This window comes from Vulpes lagopus, chromosome 9, assembly GCF_018345385.1.
Source record: "Vulpes lagopus strain Blue_001 chromosome 9, ASM1834538v1, whole genome shotgun sequence".
Taxonomy (NCBI): domain Eukaryota; kingdom Metazoa; phylum Chordata; class Mammalia; order Carnivora; family Canidae; genus Vulpes; species Vulpes lagopus.
This window is the reverse complement of record NC_054832.1, coordinates 57,768,209-57,794,927: the sequence shown is the minus strand read 5'-3', so window position 1 is coordinate 57,794,927 and position 26,719 is coordinate 57,768,209. Positions and strand designations below refer to the sequence as shown.

The 26,719-nt window shown below is 40.8% G+C and overlaps 1 protein-coding gene across 4 annotated transcripts in view; it reads right to left on the bottom strand.

Moving 5' to 3' along the window:
- The window catches only part of JPH1 (junctophilin 1), an 84,784-nt gene that overhangs the window by 16,388 nt on the left and 41,677 nt on the right, over positions 1-26,719 (bottom strand). For all 4 annotated transcript variants that reach the window (XM_041769368.1, XM_041769370.1, XM_041769369.1 and 1 more), the window contains exon 3: positions 7,384-7,502. In XM_041769368.1, coding sequence (XP_041625302.1) covers positions 7,384-7,502 — 119 coding nt within the window. The remainder of the gene's footprint in view (positions 1-7,383; positions 7,503-26,719) is intronic.

The window sequence follows — 26,719 nt, the reverse complement described above, 5'->3', positions numbered from 1 at the left end:
AACGGTGCAGCTCACAAATTTAGGATTTATCCAAATTTGTAAAGTAGTAAACTGTCAATATTTGCAGATAACACGATACTATACAATATACACAGAAAACCCTAAATACTCCACCAAAAAACTATTAGAATGAGTAAATGAATTCAGTAAAGTTGCAGAATACAAAATTAATATACAGAAATCTGTTGTTTTTCTAAACACTAATAATGAAGTAGCAGAAAGAGAACTTAAGAAAACAACTGCACCAAATATAAAATACCCAGGAATTAACCAAGGAGGTGACTTGTATTCTGAAGACTGTAAGACTGTAAGAAAGACACTGATGAAAGACACAAAGATGACACAAATGTAAAGATGTTCCATGCTCATGGATTGGAAGAATTAGTATCATTAAAGTGTCCCTACTACTCAAAGCAATCTATGGATCCCTATCAAAACACCAATAGTATTTTTCACAGAATCAGAATAGTCTTAAAATTTGTTGGAATTGCAAAAGACTTCAAATGGCTAATGCAATCTTGAAAAAGAACAAAAAAACCTGGAGGTATCACAATCTAGATTTCAAGCCATACTACACAGCAAAATCAGTATGGTACTGGCGCAAAAACAGACACATAGATCAGTGGGACAGAACAGAGAACCCAGAATTAAACTCATGCTTATATGGTCAATCTATGGCAAAGGAGGCAAGAATATATAGTAAGGAAAAGACAGTCCCTTTTTAATAAATGGCTGGGGAACTGGACCACTATCTTACACCATACATGAAAATAAACTCAAAATGGATCAAAGGCCTAAACATCAGGCCTGAAAACCTAAAACTACTAAAACTGGCAATAATCTCTTGGGCATTGGCCATAGCAAAATTTTTCTAGGTATGTCTCCTCAGGCAAGGAAAACAAAAGCAAAATTAAACAATTAAGACTACGTCAAAATAAAAAACTTTTGCACAGAGAAGGAAATGAAAAGGCAACCTACTAACTGGAAGAAGAGATTTGCAAATGATATGTCTGATGAGGGGTATCAAAAAATATATAAAGAACTTATACAACGCAACACCAAAAACCCAAATAATCTGATTAAAAAAACGTCAGAGGACCTAAACAAACATTTTTCCAAAGAATATATACAGATAGCCAAGAGATACCTGAGAAGATCCTCAGCATCACTCATGACCAAGGAAATACAAATTAAAACCACAATGAGGTATCGCCTTACACCGGTCAGAATAGCTTAGTTATGTTATCAAAAAGATCAGAAATAATAAATGTTGAAGGTGTGAAGAAAAGGGAACCCAAGTGCACTATTTTGGTGGAAATGCAAATTGGCTCAGCTACTGGGGAGAACACTACAGAGGTTCCTCAAAAAATTAAAAATGGAAATACCATACATTACAGTAATTCCACTGCCGAGTATTTACCACAAGAAAACAAACACTATTTCAAAGATATGTGCACCCTTATGTTTATTGCAGCATTTATAATAGACAAGATGTGGAAGCAACCGTGTCCATTTACATATGAATAAAGAATATGTGGTAAGCACATCACACACACACACACACACACACACACACACACACGAATATTACTCAGCCATAAAAAATGAGACCTTGCCTTTTGTGACAATGGACAGACCTAATGAGTATTATGCCAAGTGAAATAAGTCAGATTTGGAAAGACAAATACTGCATGATTTCACTTACATGTGGAATCTAAACAACAAAACAAACGAACTAAAACCCCCCCAGAAACAGATTCATAAATACAGAAAATTGGAGGTGGCCAGAGGGAAAAAGGGGGTTGGCAAAATAGGTGAAGGGGATGGTAACTGCACCTAAGGTGAGCATTGCATAATGCACAGAATTGTCAAATCACAATACTGTATACCAGAGACATTGGATATCAAGTACTCCTCAATAAAAAGAATTTACTAGAATCGTGGACATACATTCTTGGACTTCCTTCCACATTAAATTTCTCAGCTTTACTGTCCATTAATAAATGGCTAGATAAGAAAATAAATGTACTCTGAAGCAGTGGCTCCATTTTTGCTGTCCATCAAAGGCAGCTGGGGTGCAAGTCGCAGAGACCTCGGAATAAGTGCCAAGTCTTAATGTCTAACACATGCTCCAGGTGATTCTAATGTACCCAATATAGCCATTTAAAAGCCTGCAAAAAATAAAAAATGTTGTCTAGAGGTGGGCCTAACTCCAGCGGGCAATGGTTCCAACATGGGGCAGTCACGTGGGGACTGGCCAGCTAAAGGAGGATATACAGTTAGATTTTCCAGAGTAAGACGAAATGCTTCTTGAATAAGACATATAATGCAGAGGACAGAAGTTTTTCCTGGACTATCTTCTTGGAAGGCACGTGTTGTGCTTGCTCCTTGTTCTGTGCAGTAATGTGTGTCAGCAGTGCCATGCCAGCAGCATGAAACTGATGAGATGCAGCAGTTCATTAAAGAGACTAGTCAGGTGACTGCCGGGGAGCAACATGACCATGTATGTCGAGAGCCGTCACCGTAAGCGTTTTCCTCTATCTTTACAGGCCACATCTGTGAATCCTAAGCGACTTCTTCCCCTGGGGATTCATAGTAGGAAGAAGTCAGATGCGAGTCACCTGCTCACTGACATGCCCCACCACTGAGCACTGAAAGGTTCCTTGCTACAGTTGGCGGGAAGGCTCTGAACGGAGGGTACGGCAGATGGTGACAGCAGGGCATGCAACTCGTTCCTCAGAGGTGAGCCTCGGTGGGCTGCCTATGGGCAGAAGGAGCGCCGTGAAGGTTCCCCGGAACAAATGTCCACAAGGGCAGGGCTGATCGCAAATGCTTTGTAGTAACATCAGAATTCATTAAATAGAAATGAGATATTTTCTAAAGAGACTGCCAATCAGTACAAGAGGATCACACTGAGAGATTCTGCAAAGGTTGTATGTCCAGTAGCATGATTACTTTCATATTCTATGTGGAAAGAATGCCCCTTTCCTACAGGACTTGAGGAGTCCCATCTATAAAAATACTGCCACTTGCATGAGCATAGCCACAGCGCTCTTGTCTGCAAGCTGCGGGACATCCATTCTTGTGCCTTGCGCCAGGCTGGCTCTCGGCACACATTTGTGGAGCTGAATATACAGAAATGAGGTAAGTGGTAGGAATAACCGGCAAGCTCATGAATTATTAATTTCATGTCAACTAGTGGATTATTCCATTTCCCTTTTTCCATGAAAAGACTGATTCTGGGTTTTGGGTTTTGGAGAGTGGGTTTAGAAGTCATCTGTTCCAGGATACTTCCCTTATTCCAAAATACTACATATTAATGATAAGCACGGACCATTATATAATGAAAATATGTTCTGATCTCTAAAGATTTCTAATTCATACCAGAAATGTGAGCTTAGTTATTAACACTGGCCCATAATAGCCTAAATATTTCACTTTAAGTAATGTACAGAGAATTATGTGTGTGCACGTACATGCTATTATGGACTAAATGTGTCTCCCCCAAATACGTATGCTGAAGCTCTAAACACCTAGTGTGTTCATATTTAGAAGTGCGGGCTTCAGGAGGTAAGTAGGTTTAGATCAGGTCATGAAAGTGAGACCCTCATGACAGCGTTTGTGCCCTTACCTTTAGAAAGAGGAAGAAACACCAGAGTTCTCTCTCTCTCTCTCTCTCTCTCTCTCTCTCTGTCTCTAACCATACACATACACCCACGGAAGGCTACGTGAGGACCCAGGGAGAAGGCCATCTCCAAGCTGGGAAGATGGCTCTCTCCCAGAACCCAACAATACTGGCACTCTAATCTCAAGATTTTCAGCCTCCAGAACTCTGAGAAATAACTTTCCATTGCTTACGCCACCCTGTCTGTAGTACTTTCCTTCGTTATAGCAGCTGAATTAACTAATACACACGTTTAAACATAGGAAGAGAAGAGTGCTCACTTGCTGAGGATGTTGCCTCAGGAAGTGGGCTAGTTGTCTCCTAAGAGGGTCAAGGTAAATATGCTTATACCACATCCTGGGGCAGTACTTTTCAGTCTTTTCTCACCCAGTCTCTCCCATAGCTGATAAATAGAAAAGTTTTGCACCCTGTTAATACCCCTTGAAATTAAAAACAAAGTCAGTCCCTTCATGGGAAGGAGACTGGAAGAGCACGACAAAGAGCCATACAGTTTCCCAATCAGTCTCTCCTCTGCTTCCTCAGTGATGGGCCAAAATCTCATCTCAGCTTTCCTGGCTTAGAAACCTGATTTCATCAGCACTTTGAAGCAGAGCCATCCCTTGGGGCAGACTCACATCAGCAGAGCTCACAAGACTGATGTAAAACACCAGAAGGTCAATTTGTTAGTTGACAATGAGCTCTGTAAACATCGCCTAGGCCAGGGGACTCGCGCCAAAAGCACCAGTGCATGCTGTTCCTGTTGGTAGACCTCCGTGAGCGGCTCAATCCCACATCAGAAGGTTACGGTGAGCATGGAATCAGGACAAGAAGCATGAGATGAATCAAATATCGACAGGCATGAGGCTGAGCTAGCCTGATGCATCCATTTCCTCCGTTGGATGATCTTGCCAATAAAGCCATCCACGGTTGGCTGCAGTTCCTTGCATCTTCCCCATAACACCAACGTCCTTGCCAATTCAAATGCAATACTCTGAGATTTTGGCCTCGGCTTCTCTCTCCTCTGGACGGTGTCTGGATGGGCGCTGCCAACTTTTGCCTCTGTGGCTTTTTTTTTTCCTATACTACTTTGGGTGACCAATTGTTTAGATGTTTTAATACACTCAATCAGGTTACAAGGAAATCTTGCTGTAATATACCTGTGCTATTTCTTATGATCACTATATATCTTTGTGCAGGATCCCGGGTCATTTGAAAATTTAACTCTCAAAGGGAAAGGTCAAATCTAAGTTTTTGGGGGATGACTTACTGTGCCACTTGTACACATGACGAGTAAGGTTTCTTTGTGTGTATATGTGTAATTATCTACATATATACTCATATAACTTCACTTGTATGCTTTTTATTATTTGTTTGAACTTAACCCTTTGGGTGACCATCCCCCATGGGTCTATTTTTTCCTTAGTTTTTAACTGAACTGTAGAATAATGCAGTTTTGAACTAAAAGCAAGATTAGATTTAACTAATGGCAAATATCTGAAAATATTGCCAATGCTGGGAAAAAGCGTTCAAAATGTAAGGTAGAGCAGACCTCCTTTATCCCAGGGCCAACAACTTCTATGCACGACAAATGCATTTCAAACAATGGAAATATTTATATCTAAGATACATAAATTAAATGCGAAGCCTGATTTTAAAAAAGTACTTGAAAGCCCTTTTAGAAATGTCTGATTTGATCGCCCTATAAATGCAGAATGGAAAGCTTGAGTTATGCTCCCTTGAGAAGATCAATAATACTTAGTACAGAAAAGGCTTTCTATCCAGTTGCTGAGGGAAGAGTTGGCTGTGGGTCAGAGGGGACTGCAGCCTTCCCCTCAGCCCTTGTCTTAAATAGACCCGTTGTCAACTTGCGCTACTGTGATGTATTCATTACTGATGGACAACTTGCTTGTATGAAGCTGGTATGTTAGCGAAGAGGGTGGAATTACAGTTTCCCACAATATTTTCTTCCCTCAAATGCTTTTAGGCCATAAAAGGCTTTTAAAACCACTTAGTCTGGGAAACTGAGATGACCTTCAGTATCATTTACCTCTTGGTAACACCTAATAGAAATCTATAGGGACCCTGTCCCCCAAGAGAATTAGCAACAGAACCTAGAAATTACCATCTGCAGACAACAATACTAAGTTTGTTTGCTTTCAGAGAGGCTCAAGCCTAGGACTACTTCATGGGGCAGCACCGATCTCCTGAGTACTGAGCTGCTTCCCAGGGGTAGTGCCATTGGGGAGGGAACAGGACAGTACCTCTTGGGTGGCTGCACTCTATCTGCAGCTGTCACACCAACAGGTAGTGACCAATAATATACTTAGGCATCAGGGAAGTGTGAGTTCATGTCACACCAGGAAATAGTTTATTCCTAGCAGAGGTCACTGCAAAGAACGGAGGGTTCCCCTTTCTTAATTATATACATATACATTAAATGATTGAAGTCTCATCCAGAGGCTTAAAAAAGAGGCACGTTAAAGAAAACACCCATTACCATGGTTGTCTCCCTGGAGTTGAACTATTACAGAAGTCCCTCTGACAGCTCTATCACTCAGCAACAAATAGAATGAGTCCTTTTTAGTCTCTCTCATGTAAAAATGGAGTCTTCTTCCCCTAGACTTTTACTGTCTTCACTCTTTGTAGGAGAAAAAAAAATCACCATGTCCTTTACCTTCTCCATTCTTCCATCCTTTATTACAGCCAAGTTTCTAGCTTTTGTATGGATCTTGCTATACTGTTCACTTTGACCTGCCTAGTTCATTTAGTGGGTTCCAGGATTATCTTACCTTTACTGGAACCAAACATGGATTGAACACCTTTGTTGTTGTACAGGGTGCTAATTTTCCAGCTTGAGTTCATAGAAACCAATGTGGAAAAATTCTTTACCAAGAAAATACAAATTTTGGTATGTAGAAACTTATAGAGCATTTATTTTGATCCCTTCGTTTAGAAATCTGTTGATCCCTCAATTACTAGGAAGATGTTTCTAAAACAATGAAGAAACATAAATAAAAAAGCAGCTAGAGTATTATAGAAAGGGATGGAAACAATCTACTAAGAAACCACTAGGAAGTGGTTTAACTCACTAGGAAGTGAGTTAAATATTTAAACCTACTGCAAATATTTGTGTATTGTTACTTTATTACATTTGAGAGGTAGATGATCTGGACTGAGTCTGATTTTTTTTTTGAGGTTGTTATTTTAATTTCTTCTACCATGACTTGGATTTTCCTGTTAATATATGCATATTAGTCTGCCTTTAAGTGTGTATGTCCCTACCTAACTACAGTCCTTTGAAATTCAGTTTAGAAATATTTTAAAAAATAGTCACAATAGTTATTGGTTCATCTCTTACTACCGCTAACAGTATTGTTATACCTGGCTCTGAATTTGGAATGTTTGTGACGACATCCACGACAGTCACTAACACGCTAACGCCATTTCTTAGAATCAGGTACTTCTTTGGGATTCCCATCTCATTTGATGCTATCAGCTCAAAGTTTGTTGCTGGGAGTCAGGAGGCAGGAAGGGAGAGACACTGGGGAATAAACCAAATCTCCAGCACTAACACTCAGACTTCAAATACTTAGCACTTTTTATACCTACTTGTTTTGTAGTATTGCTGGTATTCACAGACCTTTAAGGAAAAGGGAAAAAAAAGAAAGGAAACCGAAGGTCCAACTCCTAGCTCTCCCATCAGTGGGCAACGGTCTCACCTGGCTGGTAGAAGTCAGGCGACAGCTCCCTGGCCACAGCTCTTGCGATGTCACACTCCTGGCGGGCAGCTTGGGCAGCCTGGTCGGCGGCGTCAGCTTTGGCTCTTGCGTGTGCAGTCCTACACAGGGCAGAAAGGGGAGTCAGCATGGGGGGCGCCTTGTTCATGACACGTGGGCAAGCACACGGTCTGCGGCCTGGGGAAGAGCCACGCTCACTGTAGTCATGGCCCAGCGCCTCCCCTGCAAGTTTTATGGTCACACTGTTGTGAGCCATCGATGAAGACAACATGGGTGGAACCACCTGTATAATGCCTCAGTCCTCCTTTCAAGGGAAATGAAAAGGGTGAGCAAGTTCTGCGCAGCTTGATGCAAAGCCTGGTTTTCAAAACTTATGGGTTGAAGCTCCTGCTGCCTTTGGCTGGCAGCTCCCCCCCCGCCAACCATGGAGAGTAGAGGTAGAGCTTAGGAATACAGTGTTCACGAATTTATTTCCTGCGGCAGAATCTATATAAGAATTTGATCAAGGGGATCCCTGGGTGGCTCGTGGTTTAGCACGCCTTCAGCCCAGGGTATGATCCTGGAGATCCGGGATCGAGTCCCAGGTCAGGGTCCCTGCATGGAGCCTGCTTCTCCCTCTGCCTGTGTCTCTGCCTCTCTCTCTCTGTGTGTCTCTCATGAATAAATACATAAAATATTAAAAAAAAAAAAAAGAATTTGACCAAGAGGGTCTATCCCATAGAACGCTGGAAAAAAGTAACTCTGGAAAAGAAAGTAGCATTGATTTCCATGGTTAAATACTCCCTCTATGACCAATTCAAGTGACCAGTGTGATGTCACTGGACGTGCAGTTGGGAAGAGATACACACAACAGGCTCTCGCCAGCCTGTAGAAGCGGAGCACCAGGTCTGCACTTAAGAATATGCTCAGGAGGTTCTAAGGAGCCCATTTAATTGATCAATTAATTCTTGTGAAACAAGGAGGCCGAGGTTGGAAAGAGGAAACAGAAGTCTCTCAATCTTCCACCTGCCCTCTGGCCCATCCTCAGTCATGAAACCTCCTGTCTTTCCAGAGGACTAGGGTGAGGGAGAAGGCAGTAGGTTTAGAGAAGGGGGCTGTTTATGGCAACACAGGAGAACTGATGTTCACGTGCCCAAGAAGAGAGGATTCAGAGGGTAAGACAGAGAACTCTAGGTCATCCACTTCCAAAGAACACCTTGTCCAGTCAGTATTTAGATGATAATCATGGGCATCTATTTCTTCTAGTTTTGCTTTCTATTCTAATTTTACTAGCACCAGGCAGGGCTTTAAGTAACTGTAATAAAAGCTTAATGAAAGTCTGAAAGAGGTGCCTGCACTTAATTTAGAAACAGCAGGAGATGGGGGCACCTGGGTGGCTCAGTCAGTTAAACGTCTGCGTCTGTGTTTGGCTCAGGTCATGATCCCAGGGTCCTGGGATTCAGCCCTGCACTGGGTTCCATGCTTAGCAGAGAGCCTGCTTCTCCCTCTGCCTGCTGCTCGCCCTGCTTGTGCACACTCTTTGTATCAAATAACTAAATAAATAAAATCTTAAAGAAGAAAAAGGAAAGAGAGAAACAACAGGAGAGAAAAAGTTGAGAAGCAACATTGTGCCCCAGCAGTTCTTAGGAGAGAAAAGGCAGGTGGCAGGTGGAGGAGGCCAGCAGATGGAATTCCTGGGACTAGCTGCAGGAAGGAAGCAGGGAAGTTGGGGTCTGCCCTGAGACTGAGGTGGGGGCTAATGGGCAGGAGGTCCTGTTCCCAAATTCTCCAACTACCTCCTCTCATTCTGTGTCTTCATGGGATCCTTCACTCCCCCTTAGGACCTAGCCAAGATGGAAGGCTGGAAGTACTAAGATGTAAGCTTCATGAAGACTGGGATTTTGCATTGCTGGTCCTCTGCTATATTCCCAAATGTGTATGACACTACCTGGCACATGGTATCGACTGAGGGTTCATTTTATGAATAAAGGAGTCAATGATGTGTCCTCAGGAACATCTGGGTAGTTACTTAAAAATGAATGGATTGACAGGGGTACCCCTGTGGCTGAGCAGCTGAGCATCCGCCTTTGGCTTAGCGCATGATCCTGGGGTCCTGGGATCAAGTCCTGCATTGGGCTGCCTGTGAGGAATCTACTTCTCCCTTTGCCTATGTCTCTGCCTCTGCGTTTCTCATGAATAAATAAATAAAATCTTTAAAAAAAAAATGAGTGGATTGGCAAAACTACTGAGCCAGTAAAAAGATTGGTGGTTGCTAATGGTTCAGGGTAAAAGTAGGGGAGGGATGAACAGGTGGAGTGCAGGAGAAAGAGCAACACTACTCTTTTTGATACCGTACTGGGGGCTCCACGACACTATGCACGTGTCAAAACCCACTAAACAGCACTGCACAAAGAGTGAGCCCTCATGTCAACTGTGGTCTTTAGTTTACACTATAGTATCAATACTGGCTCATCAGCTGTACCCACCAGTGCAAGATGCTAGTAACAGGGGGAACGGTGTAGGGGAGAGGAGGTATATATGAGAACGCTGTACACACACAAAACTATTCTAAAAAACAAAGTCCATTATTTAAAAATGAATGGATCTACTTTCAATCATCGAAACTGTTACTTCTGAATCACAGAGGATGTTTCATTATAAGGTACCATGAAATGGAAACAGAGTCAAGAGGGTAAGAGCATCCTAACACCCTCACGGGAGCCGTCACTGAGGATGGATAACACTGTAGCCCTTGTGCTCCTCCTGAGAATCCATGGATGTCCTCTTTTATGTTCTTTCACAGTTTCTCAGAATCTCAACTCTTTCCCCCAGAATTATTTTCCATCTTCTCTGCTATTCTTAGATAGAGCCTAATTATGTCTAGGCATCATAATTAATGAAGCCGCAAGAGAACAGTTATGCTGCCTTATAACAAAATCTGCTAGCCCTTCAGTGAAAAATTTGTAAAACTAAGTACAGTTTATTCTGATAATATCACAACACACCACCACATACGCAAATAAAACGATACCATTTATCTCCACCACTTCTTATGATATGCTAAACTGGAGAATAAACAAATACGGGCTTAACCTTTCTGCAAATATATCTTGGAGGCACAGTGTCAGTAAAGCCCTAACCCCTTTCCTTTTCTACTTGCTCTTTCCGGTAAGACCAAACAGGGAGGGGGACCGTTCCATCTAGAGCCCCTCCCTGTGTCAATGCTGTTGCACAGTTGGCAAGATGAGTCAAAACCACATTCAAACCTGAAACGAAAGGTCTGCACGAGAGCTACTGGTAGCCCTAAATCCAATGACAGGAAGTAGAAGAGAACAGGAACCCATCTGATCAGCTGTCTCTGCTAGCTTTGTGTGGCTAGGCCACTGACAAGTCTAGATTTGCCTGGGGAAAAAAAATCTGGGCTCAATAGTGGCTCATGTTAGTGAATTCATATGTTCAAATCCCAGGCTCAGTTCCAGAGCTCAACACACGACCCCTTCATTCAGCCAAGTGGTAAGACATGCCATTGTTCATGGGCCCGGGGGGCGGGGGGGCGGGGAGGCGGGTTCAGGCTAGTCAGTCTGGGGTGGGCAGCTGCAACGATGCAAAGTAGATGATGCCCTGCTGTGTAGCTGGTCACGTAGAAAACACACACACACACACACACACACACACACACACACTCTCTCTCTCTCTCACACACACACACAAGGAACATGCATGCCCAAAAAATCTCGCATGTATTCAACACACTGCCAATATCTATAAGGGGTCAGACCCTCACAAATCTCCAAATACCATTATCACATACACTTTCTCCCATAAAATGCAGTAAAAAGTAAGTAAAAAGCAACTTTCCATTAGGGCCATATTTTTCCCCCCAAATAAACCCATTTTAGCTTGTAGAGAGTTACTATGTATAGGTGAAGGGGCAGGAAGACCTGAGGGGCTGGCTAAGCTCACACAAGCAGCTGGGTGAGTTCCCCCTGGACCTTGGTTCTCCTGGGAAGGTCATTCGTGAACAGCCAAACCAGTAAATGTAGAATTTCTGGATGTGAGGCATCCTCTCTACACAACAACTGAATTTCAAGCTATTTTTCCAATCAGTAATTTGATGATGACTATCTAATTTTTTTTCTTTAACAACTGAAATAGTTTTTCATGAACTTTCAAGTCATCATACCCAGAAGAAAATAGTCTGGCTTTCTGGATTTTTCTTAAACCTAGGAATGCTTTTATGAAAAAAGTCTATCAACAATATACCAAACATGCCTGGTATATATTCCTGCTAAGGTAACAAACTGGACTTTTAGCTGTCTCAACTTCTAACTTTAATCTTTTTTTTTTTTTTTTTTACAGATTTTATTTGAGAGAGAGTGAGCGAGTAAAGGGGGTAGGGAGTAGAGGGAGAGGGACAAGCAGACTCCCCGTGTGGAGCCCAAGGCAGGGCTCAATCTCATGACCTGGCGAGCATGACCTGAGCTAAAATCAAGAGTCGGATGCCTAATCGACCGAGCCACCCCGGACCCTCTAACTTCAATCTTTTACTCATCTATTCACTGACGTAGCTGATGAAGATTTTAATTTAGAATGGACAAGAAATCTGCTAAAGACAAAACTGTATATAATATTAACAAATTTTGCTATTTCTGCTTTTTATGTGTTTTCTTCCCAACAATAAACTCCTTTTAAAAAAATGTGGATTTTGATGTTTGATGTCTTTGTAAAATTTGTTATATTAAATCTAAGTTTACTGATATGATTTAAAATTTGACAGCAGAGCCAATGATCTATTTGGTTCAGGGGCTGTATTCATGATTTGCTTTGATGTTGAAATATTTAAAGGAGATTATTAGGAAAATTTAAAAATAATCTCAATTGTACCTAAGAATCCAAATCTCAGGGGATAGCAACCCCATCTTCCAGTTCCTCAAGTCTAAACCCTTTAGTCATCCTTGATGCCTCCCTTTCTGCCACACGCCACAGCCACGGTCAGCAAATCCAGTTGGCACTACCTCCAAACATATCCTCAAACCTGCCAGTTCTTGTTGTCGTTGCTGTGCCTGCCCTGGTCACACTGCCACCCTCTCTCACCAGGGTGACTGCAAAGGCAGATCTGAAGTCCCTGTTTCTATCTTCACTGCCGACCATTCCGTTTCCCTTCTGGTTCTCCTGAAAATATATGACGATAGCTAACATTCTTCCCTGCGCTAAGGCACCATGATAAGGACATGAAAAAAATATGACTTGTTAGCCTTCCTTTTGGACTGTGACCCTACCCGTTTATGTGACACCCAGATCTGTGAAAGCCAATTCTCTTGTGCCTACAGTTGTAGTCCTTTTTAAGAAGAAATCATTAAAAAAAAAAAAAAAAGAAAAAAAAGAAAAACAAAAAGAAAAAAAAAGAAAAAAAAAGAAGAAATCAGTCTGTTGTGTGAGGAATACTCTTGACAGGAACAAGAGAGGGGAGGCTAAAGACTCCTAACTCGGGGAAATGAACTAGGGGTGGTGGAAGGGGAGGAGGGCGGGTGTTGGAGGGGAATGGGTGACGGGCACTGAGGTGGACACTTGACGGGATGAGCACTGGGTGTTTTTCTGTATGTTGGTAAATTGAACACCAATAAAAGTTAATTAAAAAAAAAAAAAAAGAGAGGGGAGGCTGCACAGATCTCGGCTAAAAAAACAGAGGCATGAAGAAAAACAAAACAAAACAAAACAAAAACACACACACACACACACAAAAAAAAAAACAGAGGCATGATTTCTGAGTTACTGTACCCGGAAGAAACTGCTCTTTTGATCTTGATTTGGTTCTCTGATAAGACCCAGCCCAGCAAGGCTCAGCACATGCTCCTCCTGCGGAGGTACAGGCAGGGCTCTTATATGTTGGGCTTGACTTCTAACTTCCAATCTTCTGGTGCCTGACATAGCAGATGAAGATTTTAGTCTGGAAAATGGGTACATGTTACATGATTCTGTTAAATATCTATTTTCAGTAAACATGGTTTGGGAAGACTACTTGTTATGGGTCCAGTCTTTACCATTTTATTACTTCTTCAGTGTTCATTTTCTCCCTCAGTTACCTTCTTGTTTTTTTTAAAAAGACAAGACCTGGAACAGTAATTTCAAGACAGGATTCTTAGGTCCTGGGTAGAAACAAGTTACATCATCAACAAAGAGTTGTCTCTTTCACCAGGCAGGAGTTCATGTCTTTCTTTTCAAAAAGTGATATAGAATTATAAAATATAAACTAAGGGGCGTTATATCCCCATTGAAGTTTGGTATTTGATCTTTCAAGGGCCCAAACTTTTACAGAGGTGTGATAATATGCTGGCTTTGAAAGCATTACTAGCCAAAGATGAGGCTGAGTCCAGTCTAGGCCACAGATGATTCTGGTCCATGAGATCAAAAGTCAAACTGCATTACATTAGCTATCACAGAAATCCCTTTGTAGAATCATATCATACCCTTGGCTTTTTATCAAAGGCAGATGGAAGGAACCAAGATTCCTATGAAGAATGTTTATATGTCTTTTTGTAAAATGCCATCCACTATGCGTGACATTGTTGGGTTTATAAAGATCTTGGTGACACATTCCTCTTAAAGTTTGTGCCAGGAAAAAATAGCCTCCGATGATAAATCTGTGTGCCTCCTTGTATCATACAATGAGAACTACATAATGTATTCTCTCTTTTTGTTAAGGCTACTAGGAATCTAGAAGTAAAATTAACCTTAATCTATGTGTATGGTTATGTACTCTCACTACATGGCTTTAACATTCTCTAATGTCAGGAATGCTATTATGTATGTGAATCATAATGCCCTGCAAATCCTTTTTGGAAACTGGATATTGAAAAAAAAAATCACCAGATCAATAAGCTCTTGTTACACTAAGTTTTACAAACTGTAGCCCCTCGCAACATGCTAAAGCTTAGGAACATAGGTCATAACTTAGAGACAGCAGAACCTATTTATTATTCAACTTCCTTCACAGGATTTTTTTCTATATCCATTTTCAAGCTTGAAAAATAAGTCCTCATTCTTAGGTACTTTACAGATTTTATTCCATAACATTTGATCAAATTTAATAAGCTTAAAGGCTATATTCTCTGGAGAGCCAGGTCAAAAGCACATTTGTAATCCTCTGTTGGAAGAAAGGCCAAATAACTGGATATCTTCTACTTTATTCTGAGTTTTATAAAATTTATTTAAAATTGACCTTCCCATGTAATTTATGCACTGAGAAAAATCTGACGTAAAAAAGAAACATTTAAGACATGTTTTACTCTTGAAATGATTTATAGAAAATGTCCTTTTAAATTGAGGGTCATTCTAAAGTTCAAAAACATTATCACTAAATTAGACTAAAACTTCTCTTTAAAATAAAAATCACCTGCAACTCACTGAATGGGAAATAATATTTGCTGATCATTTATCTGATAATGGGTCAGTATCCAGACTATGTGAGAACCCCTTCAACTCAATGACAACAAAACAAAACAACAACAACAAGAACAACAACAAAAAAACAAAAAAACACCTCAACTAAAAAAAGGGCAAGGGCTCCTGGGTGGTTCAGCTGGTTAAGCATCTGCCTTCTGCTCAGGTCATGATCCTGGAATCCTGGGATCGAGCCCTACACTGGACTCCCCAGCATGGGAGAGTCTGCTTCTCCTCCTTCCTTTGCCTTCCTCTCCCACTCCCCCTCCTCATGCTCTCTCACACACGCTCTCTCTCTCAAAGTCTTAAAAAAAAAAGACACAGCCATCAGAAAGGATGAATACCTACCATTTACATTGACATGGATGGAACTGGAGGGTATTATGCTGAGTGAAATAAGTCAATTGGAGAAAAACAATTATCATACGGTTTCACTGATAATGTGGAACATAAGAAATAGTGAAACAGACCATAAGGGAAAGGAGGGAAACTGAGTGGGGAAAAATCAGAGAGGAAGACAAACCATGAGAGACTCCTAACTCTAGGAAACAAAGGGTTGCAGAAAGGGAGGAACAGTGGGGGGATGGGATAACTGGGTGATGGACATTAAGGAGGGCATTTGATGGGATGAGTACTGAGTATTATATGTTGGCAAACTGAATTTAAATAATATATAAAAAGAGGGCAAAAAACTTGAATAGATATTTCTGCAAGGAAGATCTACAAAGTGTCAACAAGCTCATGAAAAGATGCTCAACATCACTAACTACAACAGAAATACACATGAAAATCACATTGAGGTACTACCTCATACTCATTAAGATGACTACTATAAAAAAAAAAGGAAACAAGTGTTGGTAAGGATGTGAAGAAATTTAAGCCTTGTGCATGGATGGAGTGTAAAATGGCGCAGCTGCTGTGGAAAATAGTATGGTGGTTCCTCAAAAAATTAAAAATAGAATTACTATATGATCCACCAATTACCTGAGGGTATACAGTCACAAGAATTTAGAGCAGGGTCTCAAAGATGTATCTGTGCTCTCATGCTCGCAGAAGCATTATTCACAACGGCCAAATGGGGAAACCCTTTGGTGTCCATCAACAGATGAATGGATAGGCCAAGTGTGGTGTACACATACAGAGAATATTAGTCAACTGTAAAAGAGAAGGAGATTCTGACACCTGCTATGAACCATGGATGGACCTTGAGGGCACCATGCTAAGTGAAGAGAGCCAGTCACAAAAGGACAAACATCCAGTGATTTTGTTCATATGAAGTCCCTAGAATAGTCAAGTTCATAGAGACAGAAAATAGAAGGGTAGCTGCCAAGGGTTCTAAAGCAAGGGGAATGAGGAGTTGTCCTTTAACAGGTATAGCTGTTAGTTTTGCAAACTAAGAAAGTTCTCAAGATTGGTTGCACAACAACGTGAATGTACTAAACACTACTGAACTGTATGCACACTTACAAATGGTTAGGACGGTAGATTGCACGTATATTTTACAATTTATTGTATGTATTTGTATGTATATTTTACAAGTAAAAATAAAAAATACCTTCTACTTGATATCACCTGATGTGTAAGTATGGATCATCCTATGTATTCTGACGAAGTGAGGAGAAAAGACCAAAGGCTAGACTCTCAGATGGGAAGCTACTGTGCTAGTCCAAGCCAGGGCACGTTAAGTATCTAACAAGGGCAAGAGTTTGAAGGAACAACACACAGACATTTTAAGGGAAGGACTATCAGAACTTTGAAACATTGAGGGCAGCCTCTGTGTCTGTCTTGCCAGCTTTTAACAAAAATCCTGGAACAGAGGATGTTTCAACAAATGCTGGTAGAATGGATAAATGGGTAAGAAGAGAAACATACAAGATAACCCCAAGGTATCCAACTTGGTGTCCATATGAATGGCTTACTACAGACAGAAACTGTGCAGGTAGTAAGGAGAGACAGCTGGAAGGTGATGACAAGTTCAGTTTTAGACAAACCGGATTTTTATATAACACAGGCATTTCTAGTTGGAAATACAGGGCTGCGATGCAAAGGAAAGGTCAAGGTTACAAACAGGAAGGTGATCAGAGAAGACATTCCAGAGTTCATGGAGATGGATGAACCCAAGTGAGTCACAAAAAAGCAAAGAACTGAGGGGAAAAAAAAAAAGAACTGAGGGCAGAGACAAAATTGTCTTAGGGACCTGGAGAAAGAAATAAGTATTCCAAGTTCTTATTCTTAGATAAATTCTTAGATAACTCCTCTTAGGAGTTAAGTGGGGCCAGATGTGAACGGGTCTCTTCTCTGGGGCAGAGGCACTGATTTATGTGCAATCCCAGAAACAAGCACAGTTGGAATCTGAGGAATGGATGATTGGTAAATCCTGCCCTGTGCTAGAGAGAGGTGAGGGCAGAGGAGAGGCTGCTGAATTCAATAAGAACTTCTGAGAGGGCAGTGTGAACAAGCAGCCACTACAGAAGCCAGACTGAGGAGGGCTGGTGAGGAAACCGGCAGAGGAAGTGGAGGAAGCAGGTGTGGGCCACATGCTGGAGACTTTTGTCCAGAAAGGAAGGAGGAAATGTGGACAGTAACCAGAAGGATTAGCTGGGCCAAGGGAAAAGGCGTTTTACTCTTTATCTTAAGAAAACGAGAGCTGATCTTATCACTAGGTGGGAAGAAAGATGCTCAGACAATAGGGGAAAATGAAGAAGCCTTGAGAAGGTGACAATTGTTAGAGACAGGTCTTGGATGAAGGCAAAGAAAGGAAACAGGAAAAAACATGAGAACAGTGAGGGGTTGATGCAATATTTTAAGGTTATTCGAAAGATCCTTTGATAGCTTGAAAGAGACTGAGAGTGCTGTGGGCTATGGGATGAGACAGACCTGGGTTCAAACTCCAGTTTATCACATACTGACTGTGTTCCTTTAGCCTCAATTTCCTTATCTATAAAATGGGGAGGACATTACCTTGTAGAGTTGTTCTGGATCAGAACTGGTTGATATGAAGCACTTAGTACTAACTCGGAGAGGGCAGGTAGTCAATAAATGGCCATCATTAGCCTTCTGCTACAATTCAGGGCTGATGGGAAGGACCTGGGGAGGGACAATGGTGAAGATTTGGAATTAGAACTGCACAAAGATTCTAGGAAATGGAAATAAGGAATACTAGAATTGCTGACGAGGACCCGGAGGACCTGATTTCAGGTCTCCAGGATGCTACATCTTCCTCTCGCAGGGCTCTCTCTCTTCTGGGAGAAGCACAGACAGTAGAAAGTAGCCCTGATGCAGGGTAGAGACGTGAATGGGGAAGATGTGGATGGAACCCTGTGTAGGGAGAAAGGGCACAGCCTACGGTGGACTGTGGACCGGGGGAAACAGCAAGGGTTAAGTTAGGATCAAGTGAAAAATGTAAAGGAGATTTGGTAACTGTGAAGTGCTATCAATGCAGACTATTTTTACAGTTTTAGGCATTTTTTAACTGATTGAAATAAGGCATCTGGCTTTCCTATGGCGGATGCATAGAAACTGCCTTACTCTGCCTAAAATTGGTGCGCTACTAAAGGGTAGATCTTTAGTTCAAATTATCAGCCAGGAGGCTCTTGGTTAACAAAAGGTAGGGCAAATTATTTTAAAATGGATGCATGTTCCATAAAATGAAACTGGATGCAATCACGACTTTTTCTATTTAGTGCATTAACAGAAACACCTGGATGTGCATGGTTAAGAACTTTGCAACCCTCAGAACAGAGAAGATCTGAGTAATGACAAGAATTGGCAAGTCAATGCTGTTTTTATTTCTCATCTCATTAGTGTTATTATGGTTCTTATCCTTTACCAGGGATCCATTATGGGTACAATTAAAGTATGACTACGGACTAGAGCAACCGAAGACTAATGGTCAAAAGACATGCTAGCAGTCGATAGTACTGAGCTGAGTGACAGATGACAGAGTGATTGGCTCACAGGTGGACCTAATCTTCACTTACTGCTGCCGGTGCCCATTACATCTACACCCTGGTGCTCAAACTATTCCATTAAATAAATGTTTGTACATTTAAAAAATTAAGCAAACATCATTCACTCATTAAAATCACAAACTCTCTAGAATTCTTCCCTGAACTCATAGTTGAAACACATTTTCTTAGGTAATAAAATATCCATTTCCATCTCATATAACCTAAAATTGTTCTCTCTAAATATCCCAAATCTAACAGTTTCCATTTCACTTTGCTCTATTTAGATATGTTTAGAAAGTGAACAATAAGGGATCTATGTCTCTGTTGAACATTTGATACAGAATGAGCAAGAACTGGCTTGGGACTGACCATGCAAAGCCATTCTGCATCTTGAGCTGTCATGTTAAACGTGCGTATTTTGAAATTACAGAGTTTAGGAGAAGCTTGCCTTGTGAGGAATGCTGAAATAGTAGGGATAAACAGTGGACTCTTGAACAACGCAGGGGTGAGGGGTGCCAAAAATCTGAGTATAACTTGACTCTCCCAAAACTTAACTACTAACCACCTACTGTTGATCAGAGGGCTTACTGATCACATAAACAGCCATTTAACACGTATCTTAATAATATTATATGTATTACATTCTTATAATAAAGATAGAGAAATGGTTAATAATATAATAAAATATATTTATAGTATTTTACTGTATTTGTAAAAAAAAAAACCTGTTTATATGTTCAATGGTCAACTGTGTTGTTCAAGGGTCAACTATACTTTCAGCAAACTGGTTTTAGTTACTTTATGTTTCCTTGTAGGATTTATGATTCAGTTAGTCCATATATTTCATGCCTGGTTCCTGACAAGGAATCATTCAGTAGTTCAACTAAGAGTCCCTTAACTGTTCTTTTTTTTTTTTTTTTTTTAATTTTTTTAATTTATTTATGATAGTCACAGAGAGAGAGAGAGAGAGAGAGAGAGGCAGAGACATAGGCAGAGGGAGAGGGAGAAGCAGGCTCCATGCACCGGGAGCCCAATGTGGGATTCGATCCCGGGTCTCCAGGATCGCGCCCTGGGCCAAAGGCAGGCGCCAAACCGCTGCGCCACCAGGGATCCCATCCCTTAACTGTTCTTACTTTCAATCTTCAGTCTTCTGCTGTAACAGATACTGGGGACAATGATATAAAAAGCATGAAGGGTTTTCTCTGATTTATGTTAACCTTCTGGTTTTGAGGAAGTGACTCTTGAGAGTTGTGCTTTACCTGACACATGAAAAAACACAACTGTTCACTGGAAGGGACTCTGAGAACTAGAAGGTACTCATGTGGTAGCAGTCAGGCAGGACCCACCAAGTCTCCTAAGCTTTAGGGCAAAGCAGGGGACTATATTGTAAAATGGCTTCTGTATTATCATCTTCTATATTTTGCTTTAGCAAATATTCTATTTAATTATTTCATCTCCTAGTTACAAACTTTCTGTTTTCATTCATATCCATAGTTTTTATTATTCATGCTTTCTCTTTGGGTCTGTTGCCCTCCTTATTCCTCTTTCCGATCCTTTAACCTTAATAAATTTATGTCTCCCTCTAAAAATTGTGAATTTTGAGCTTTCTTCTTTAAATATTTCTTAAGATCAGTTTTGGCTGACTTTCAAATGAAAATAACACAGCTCAGAAAACATCTCGCTATAGACTATAGGAAAGATTTGGTTTTCATCAAGGGTATTCTTTAGCAGGAACATTTTTAGGTGGTGTTAAAAATACTACAGATTCATCCAACTCATAGTTGCCTTTCCCCAAATCACCGAATTAGTAATTAACGCCTCCGACTTTAAAAGGAGATATCAGAAGATCATCCAGTTCTTCCGGAATTCTTAAAAAGTTTTCTTCTTCATCCTTATGAGAATCTCAAAAAAAAAAAAAAAATCTGTGTTGTAATTTTACCTGTACTCAGCACTTGCTGTGTTAAACTGAGAACAGCAATTTTTCATCCCAGTATTCAATGGATAAAAGAATGGCTTACCCAAGGACACAGAAAAATGGAGACAGAGACAGATATATAAACCAGGATAACCAGTTTTCTGTGTTGTACCCTTCAATAAACTAGTAGTATAACTTGGGAGGGGGGGGGCAGAGGCACTTTTGAAGGAATATATGTATATCGAGATAAAAATGCAAACTCCAGTAGAGATGGTGGTAGAAACACAAGCAGGATTCAAATAAAGTAAAAGAATCATCTTATATTCGGGCTCAAATAATAGGAATCTTGTCCTCCTGGTCCTGATAGATTATCAGTGATGTGCTTCAATACTACATCCTTGTGGGGCTAATAATACTTGGAATATTCCTGACCAGCAGCCTATTGTCTGCCTATGCCTACCCTAGACACATTCTGATGAACTTTTAACCTTTATTTTTCTTCTTGGAATTAATCGACTCTGGAGCCTGGGATGCCATGCCTGTCAGTGGGATGGATGGACTCCTGCTATAACCACTGGGGGGTATAGGAGCTGTCTTCCGGAACTCCATTCCTTAAGAGACAGATGCATTACCCGAAATGGAACTACTGCTCATCAATCCGAGATTTAGATCAAGTCCAAAGAATCAGAAGAAGCATTCCAGGCATAGAAGGAATACCGCACATCCCAAGAACAGGGGAAAATTTAGGACGTGATTTGCATTAAAGTGAGGATATCCTTTGAGGCCCCAAATTCCAAATGTACTAATTGCTATCTTATAACTAGGGGAAAGTCAGATTGAACTCTGGAGGGACAGGAGGAGTTATCTGCTCTCCCCCCGGCAGAGAGCTGTCCAGTGTTAGCACAAAGGTTCAGTGTCTTCCCTGCTGCGGCTGCTTCACTGCTTTCTGATGGTTGCTCTAGAGGTCTGCAGTTTATCTCAGATCATTGGGCTACGCTTTCCAAGTTAGATTTCCTGATTGTGCTAAGTTTTAGCCACAGCAGGAGTTCTGGAAATAGTTCTTCCTTCCTTTTCAATACAATCACAGTATCTACTGAAATGACAACAGACTTGGGGACAATGGGATGTACTCTTGCCTTAGGGCCACTCTGCCCTATCTGACTGACGTAGGAATGTGAAAAATCTCCTTGCATCTAAGGCAGAGAACTCCATAGCCCTGAGATCCTCTGTAAGATTCTGCTAGAAACTGGTAAAACATAATTTTGGACCCAAAGAATGCCACAATGGACATGAAGTGTAATACTTCACAGTCTTCATTTTGTTCTGGAATGATATGGGGGGCACAGAAAGTCCCTTTATAGCTCAGTATGCAGACCCTTTGGGTCCATCAGTTACCCTGAACACATGAAGGACATCAAAGGAAGGAGATGCCGACGAGAGTCCATCGTGATGCACATAACACGCCCATCCTGAAAAGACCTCCATTCTTTGAGGAGAATGTGTGGACTCCACCGCCCTGTTGACAGTGCTTCCTAGAGAAGAACTAGAATGCCCCGGGGAATGGCATTGGTTCCACAGAGTAAGAACAAGAGTTAAGAAGCTCTTTCTACCCAAGATGAGGAGGAGATGCGCATGGAAGTCTGAGGCTGGTGAGCAGCTTGCAGCTAGCTGTTGGGAGCTCTGACTAATGTTAAGAACGTCCCACTGTTCCTCATCTCCCTATGGACACTTCTCCAGGTTTCAGATCACTTTTGGATTTGGCTCCCTAAGATAATCACCCCTGGCCATCTCTCATGACATCTTCCCATTGCCATCTGAATCCTCATTTCCTGATCAACTCCTAATGTTTTCTACCTCAAATAAAACCTCAACATACTTAATCATTACAAATGTCTAGAAATGCTTTTGAGTCATTTGCTACTCCAGGCACACATAGTTCTACATAATTTTAAACATCACGCGCACTTTTCTTTCTCGGCTTACTATATCTGTATCGCATACCTCACCATCCTGCTCTGACCCCTCTGCAATTCTGGCAATGCAGGTGGTGAAATTAAAGCTTATTTTCCCTTAAATTTCTCTCTGGCAGATGATCACTGCTGGCAACAGTCAACTGTAAATACGAAATTTCTCTGCAATGTTTTCCTGAGACATCACAGCAACAGTAGCTCAAACAAGTGATCTTGGGTGGCAAAGTGAAATGAAAAAGGTTGATGTTGGTCTGAGAAAGAGGCTTCCCCTCATACCCTGAGCTCTGAGACACTATATAAAACGTTTCCACAATCGACACATTTTAATACGATAAATAACTTCATGCATTTTATGTTAAAATACCTTCTCCATGGTGCTGGCATAGTTCCAGAAAACAGCTTATCTACCTTAGATACCTGTAAGTCTGAAATTAATTTTTGAGGCAAATCTTTTTCATTCTAGACATAATGGAAAGAACTAGGATTTTTTTTTAAATCTACTTTGTAATCTTAGAAGTAGCTATCAACTATCAATTTAAATGCCTGTTAAGACCATTAATCTCTGGTATCACTAAAAATTTCTAAAGTAGTGCTAAAGGTATGCTTGGTAGGTTTAACTGGGCAGTGAATTTTAGGAGAAGAATACACAAATACATGTCAATATACAATATAGCACACATTTTAATATATGGCTGTTATGTTTGATTGAGATACATCTGTGTACCTACAAATGTGAACCACTATTATAAGTGTCTAAAAAGGGTTTTTGTTTGTTTGTTTGTTTCTTCTCATTAGGGGTAAATATCTAAGTGTACTTTTAGTCCTCTACTAAAATGTTTCTTTGGTTTTACCGAGCCCAGGGAACACAACGGGGTTGGAACGAAGAAAAACTAAAAAACTAACCAAACAAGAAATTTTAGGGATAATTTAACCAAAACACTAGCTAAAACCCTTATACTGACTACTAACACTGCCCTAGCAACTCGTTAAGTTAGGGCTGCTTATATTTTTAAATTATAATCTCATTATGTACAGCACCAGGCTGCTTTGTCAAAATAAGGCTTTATTACAGGGTCATGATGTAATTTAATTCATGAGTTAAAAAGGTTTCCTATGCCTGGAAAACCTAATTGCAATGGTATTGCCCTTAACTCTGCATGAGAAATCATGAAACTGGAACTCAGTAACCAGATTTTAATTTAAAGATAATAATACAGCACATTTTAATCAGTTTTTGAGATAGCCTTATAAGCTTCTGAGTATTTTCACCAGTCTTCTCTTTTATGCTCTGGGAATTTACATTGACCTGAAATTTAAGTTATGAAGTAGGATCCTGGGGTGTCCTATTTGCTGTTGTTACCGGAGCCTGGACGATCCATCCCAAAAGCCCATTTTTCCCGTCCCTCAGCCATCTCTTGGCAAAGAGCCCCACTGCCTGCCATTTGCCACTTGTTCTGGGCTATTTTAATTCTGGACAAGTTGTGGTTGTAGGCTATATTTAAGTTGGCCTGCTCTGTGAAGAAACATGGCAAATGCACGTGGCACCTTTTCCCTTTTTGACATAATCCAATTGTGCTTTGGCTTTGAGTCAAGCTGTGTAAGGTTCTGTGTCATTCAGGCCGGCTTAGCGCCCACTCCCCACCCATTAGGTGGGGTGGGGGCCATTCACTGGGAAGGCATGAGGCATGGCAGGGACCCATGGAGCAGCCACCAAAAACTTTAAGAGCAAACTGAGAAACAGGAACGAGGACGAAAGGAAAAATAAAGACACCTCCAGCTCTTGGCTGAGTGTTACTGGCATATTTGCAGAATAATTTCTCAAAGATGAACTTCCAGATATGAATTTTGTAAAATATTATGCCTCTATTGAGAGAGCCTTAAGAGAAATTACATGCACCTTTTTAGAGAAATTACACGCACCTTTTAAAAAGCCAGCTTTCTCATTTCTGAGCTTTTTGGAAGCGGACATTGGAAGAAACTCTCAGTTCTCACCTGCCCTCCTAACGGACCCCCACCTTCTCCACTGCATCAGTTTGTACACTTTCTATCTAGTACAGAAGTGTTGAGTTTTCACTTGGAGTTACGCTGTTCCTTCAGAGAAGAAAAATAGGTCGGAAATGCACACTAATCATTAAAGTTAAATACAATGAAAAAACACCTTTCCAGAGAACTATGCTGAGGTCTTGTAAACTTTGGAAGTTCAAAGCTAACCCTAAAGGCAGGCTGTGGGATGAAGACCCAGAAGACACTTAACTTTTAAGGAAATATTTTACAAGTCCAGGAACTTTTGCCTCGAGACCTTAACGTACAAATGCTGGTACTGATACTTGTTTTGCTGGCAGTGGGATTCAAATCTGGACTAGTTACATGATCCTATTCATCTAGCCATCTAGGGAGGTGAGGTATAAAACCCAAATTTCTGCCTGTTTACTTGAGAGGTTTTAACTCTGACTGCTTGGTCTATTAGAAATGACCAATTTACTGACCTGTTGTCAGCCAACACCCTACTTGTTTTTTTTTTTTTTTTTTGCTGAGTCAGCTTCACTACCCAAGCAGGGAGTAAGTAAAGACTAGGCCTTTTTATTCTGGAATGGTCAGGAAAACCATTTCAGAAATACTACGTTAAGACAGCATTCACTCACACAGACTCTTGTCAATTAATATGAAACCACTTTTAAATGTCCCTAACAAAGGAAGGGCCATTAGTAGACTATTTGGTTACATGTAGTCAGGGCTACGGGCTTTCAGATTTATCTACACAGTAGCAAAACAGAGATGAAGAAAATGGATCAACACAGAGATGCCTGCTTTTTACTAGAAGGCACACCAATGTTACGGAGTATCATTATGTTCTGAGTATCATGAAAACACAACCCAAAATAAATTACCCTTTAGTTCTCTAAGCTTCTCTCCAGAGCTGATTCCAAATTTCAATAAATAAAATGCCATCCTGTTTCCCAAATGCATTGCGAGGGTCCTCATTTAGGAATGAAAATTACCTAAGGTTTTCCCTATCTTTCCTTTTCCTAAAATACTGTCCAAACTCATCCTTAAAGGCAGCATGACAATAAAAAAAAAAACAAAACCAAGCGACTCTTCCGCCACAACCATGCATAACCATTTAGGATAAATCATGTATTTACAAGTCTGGATCAGGAACCTGCCGTGGAAATGCTGCCAATGGGAGTATAATTGTGGCTACAGCACAACAGATAATAGAAACATAATGTCCCTAAAGGAACTTCAAATCCCTTAATATAACTGCATTAACATCACCAGGATTTTCCTTCTAGAACAAGGATAGGAGGTAGGCTTTTCTGCACTCCCTGCTCTGAAAAGGCCTTTATGAGAGTCATCTTCTTAGGTCAGAGCAAGGCAGGGAAGAGACTAATTCTGGCTTTAAAACAAAACAAAACAAAACAAAACAACTTAAATGATTAGTAGCATTTGAAAAGACATTTTTAATGATGTCTTAATTACTAGTTCAACTTTTCTTATATTGTGTGCTGCTGGTATTATCAACTAAAACACACGCATATACAGATCACACATGTCCCAAGATTAAAATAAACAAAGGGCTTATGTGTCATTATTTCTAGGAAGGACAGGGTAAAGGAGAAGAGAAATTCTATCCTATTTTTTAAAGAGCCCGGGAGAGAAGTGAACATTAGACAGAAAAAATAAAATAAAAAAAAATAAAATAAAACCATAGGTGGTAGGAGCTGAAAACAAAGGGGCACGGGCCAAATTTCTGGGTCTGGGGGGTATAGAGAAGGGTGAATGGATAGGACAGGACCCAGAGGTTTACAGCAGCCATGGGCCATGCTTCGTGTGACCTGATCAACAGGCCACGGTGAGCTGTCCTCTGTGGTCTCTGTGGCCTGGAGGTCGGCCCTACCTCTGGTCATTGTGTGGTACAGACAGCACGAGACACAAAGCAGAGGGGCAGATTGTTTCTGGTCAGTTCAATGTCCTGTACTCTACGAAGTATCACCATTGGAAAAATATAAACGCCTGGGATATATCCATTGTATTAAGTTAATCAAGCAAGTAAGTGTTGATGA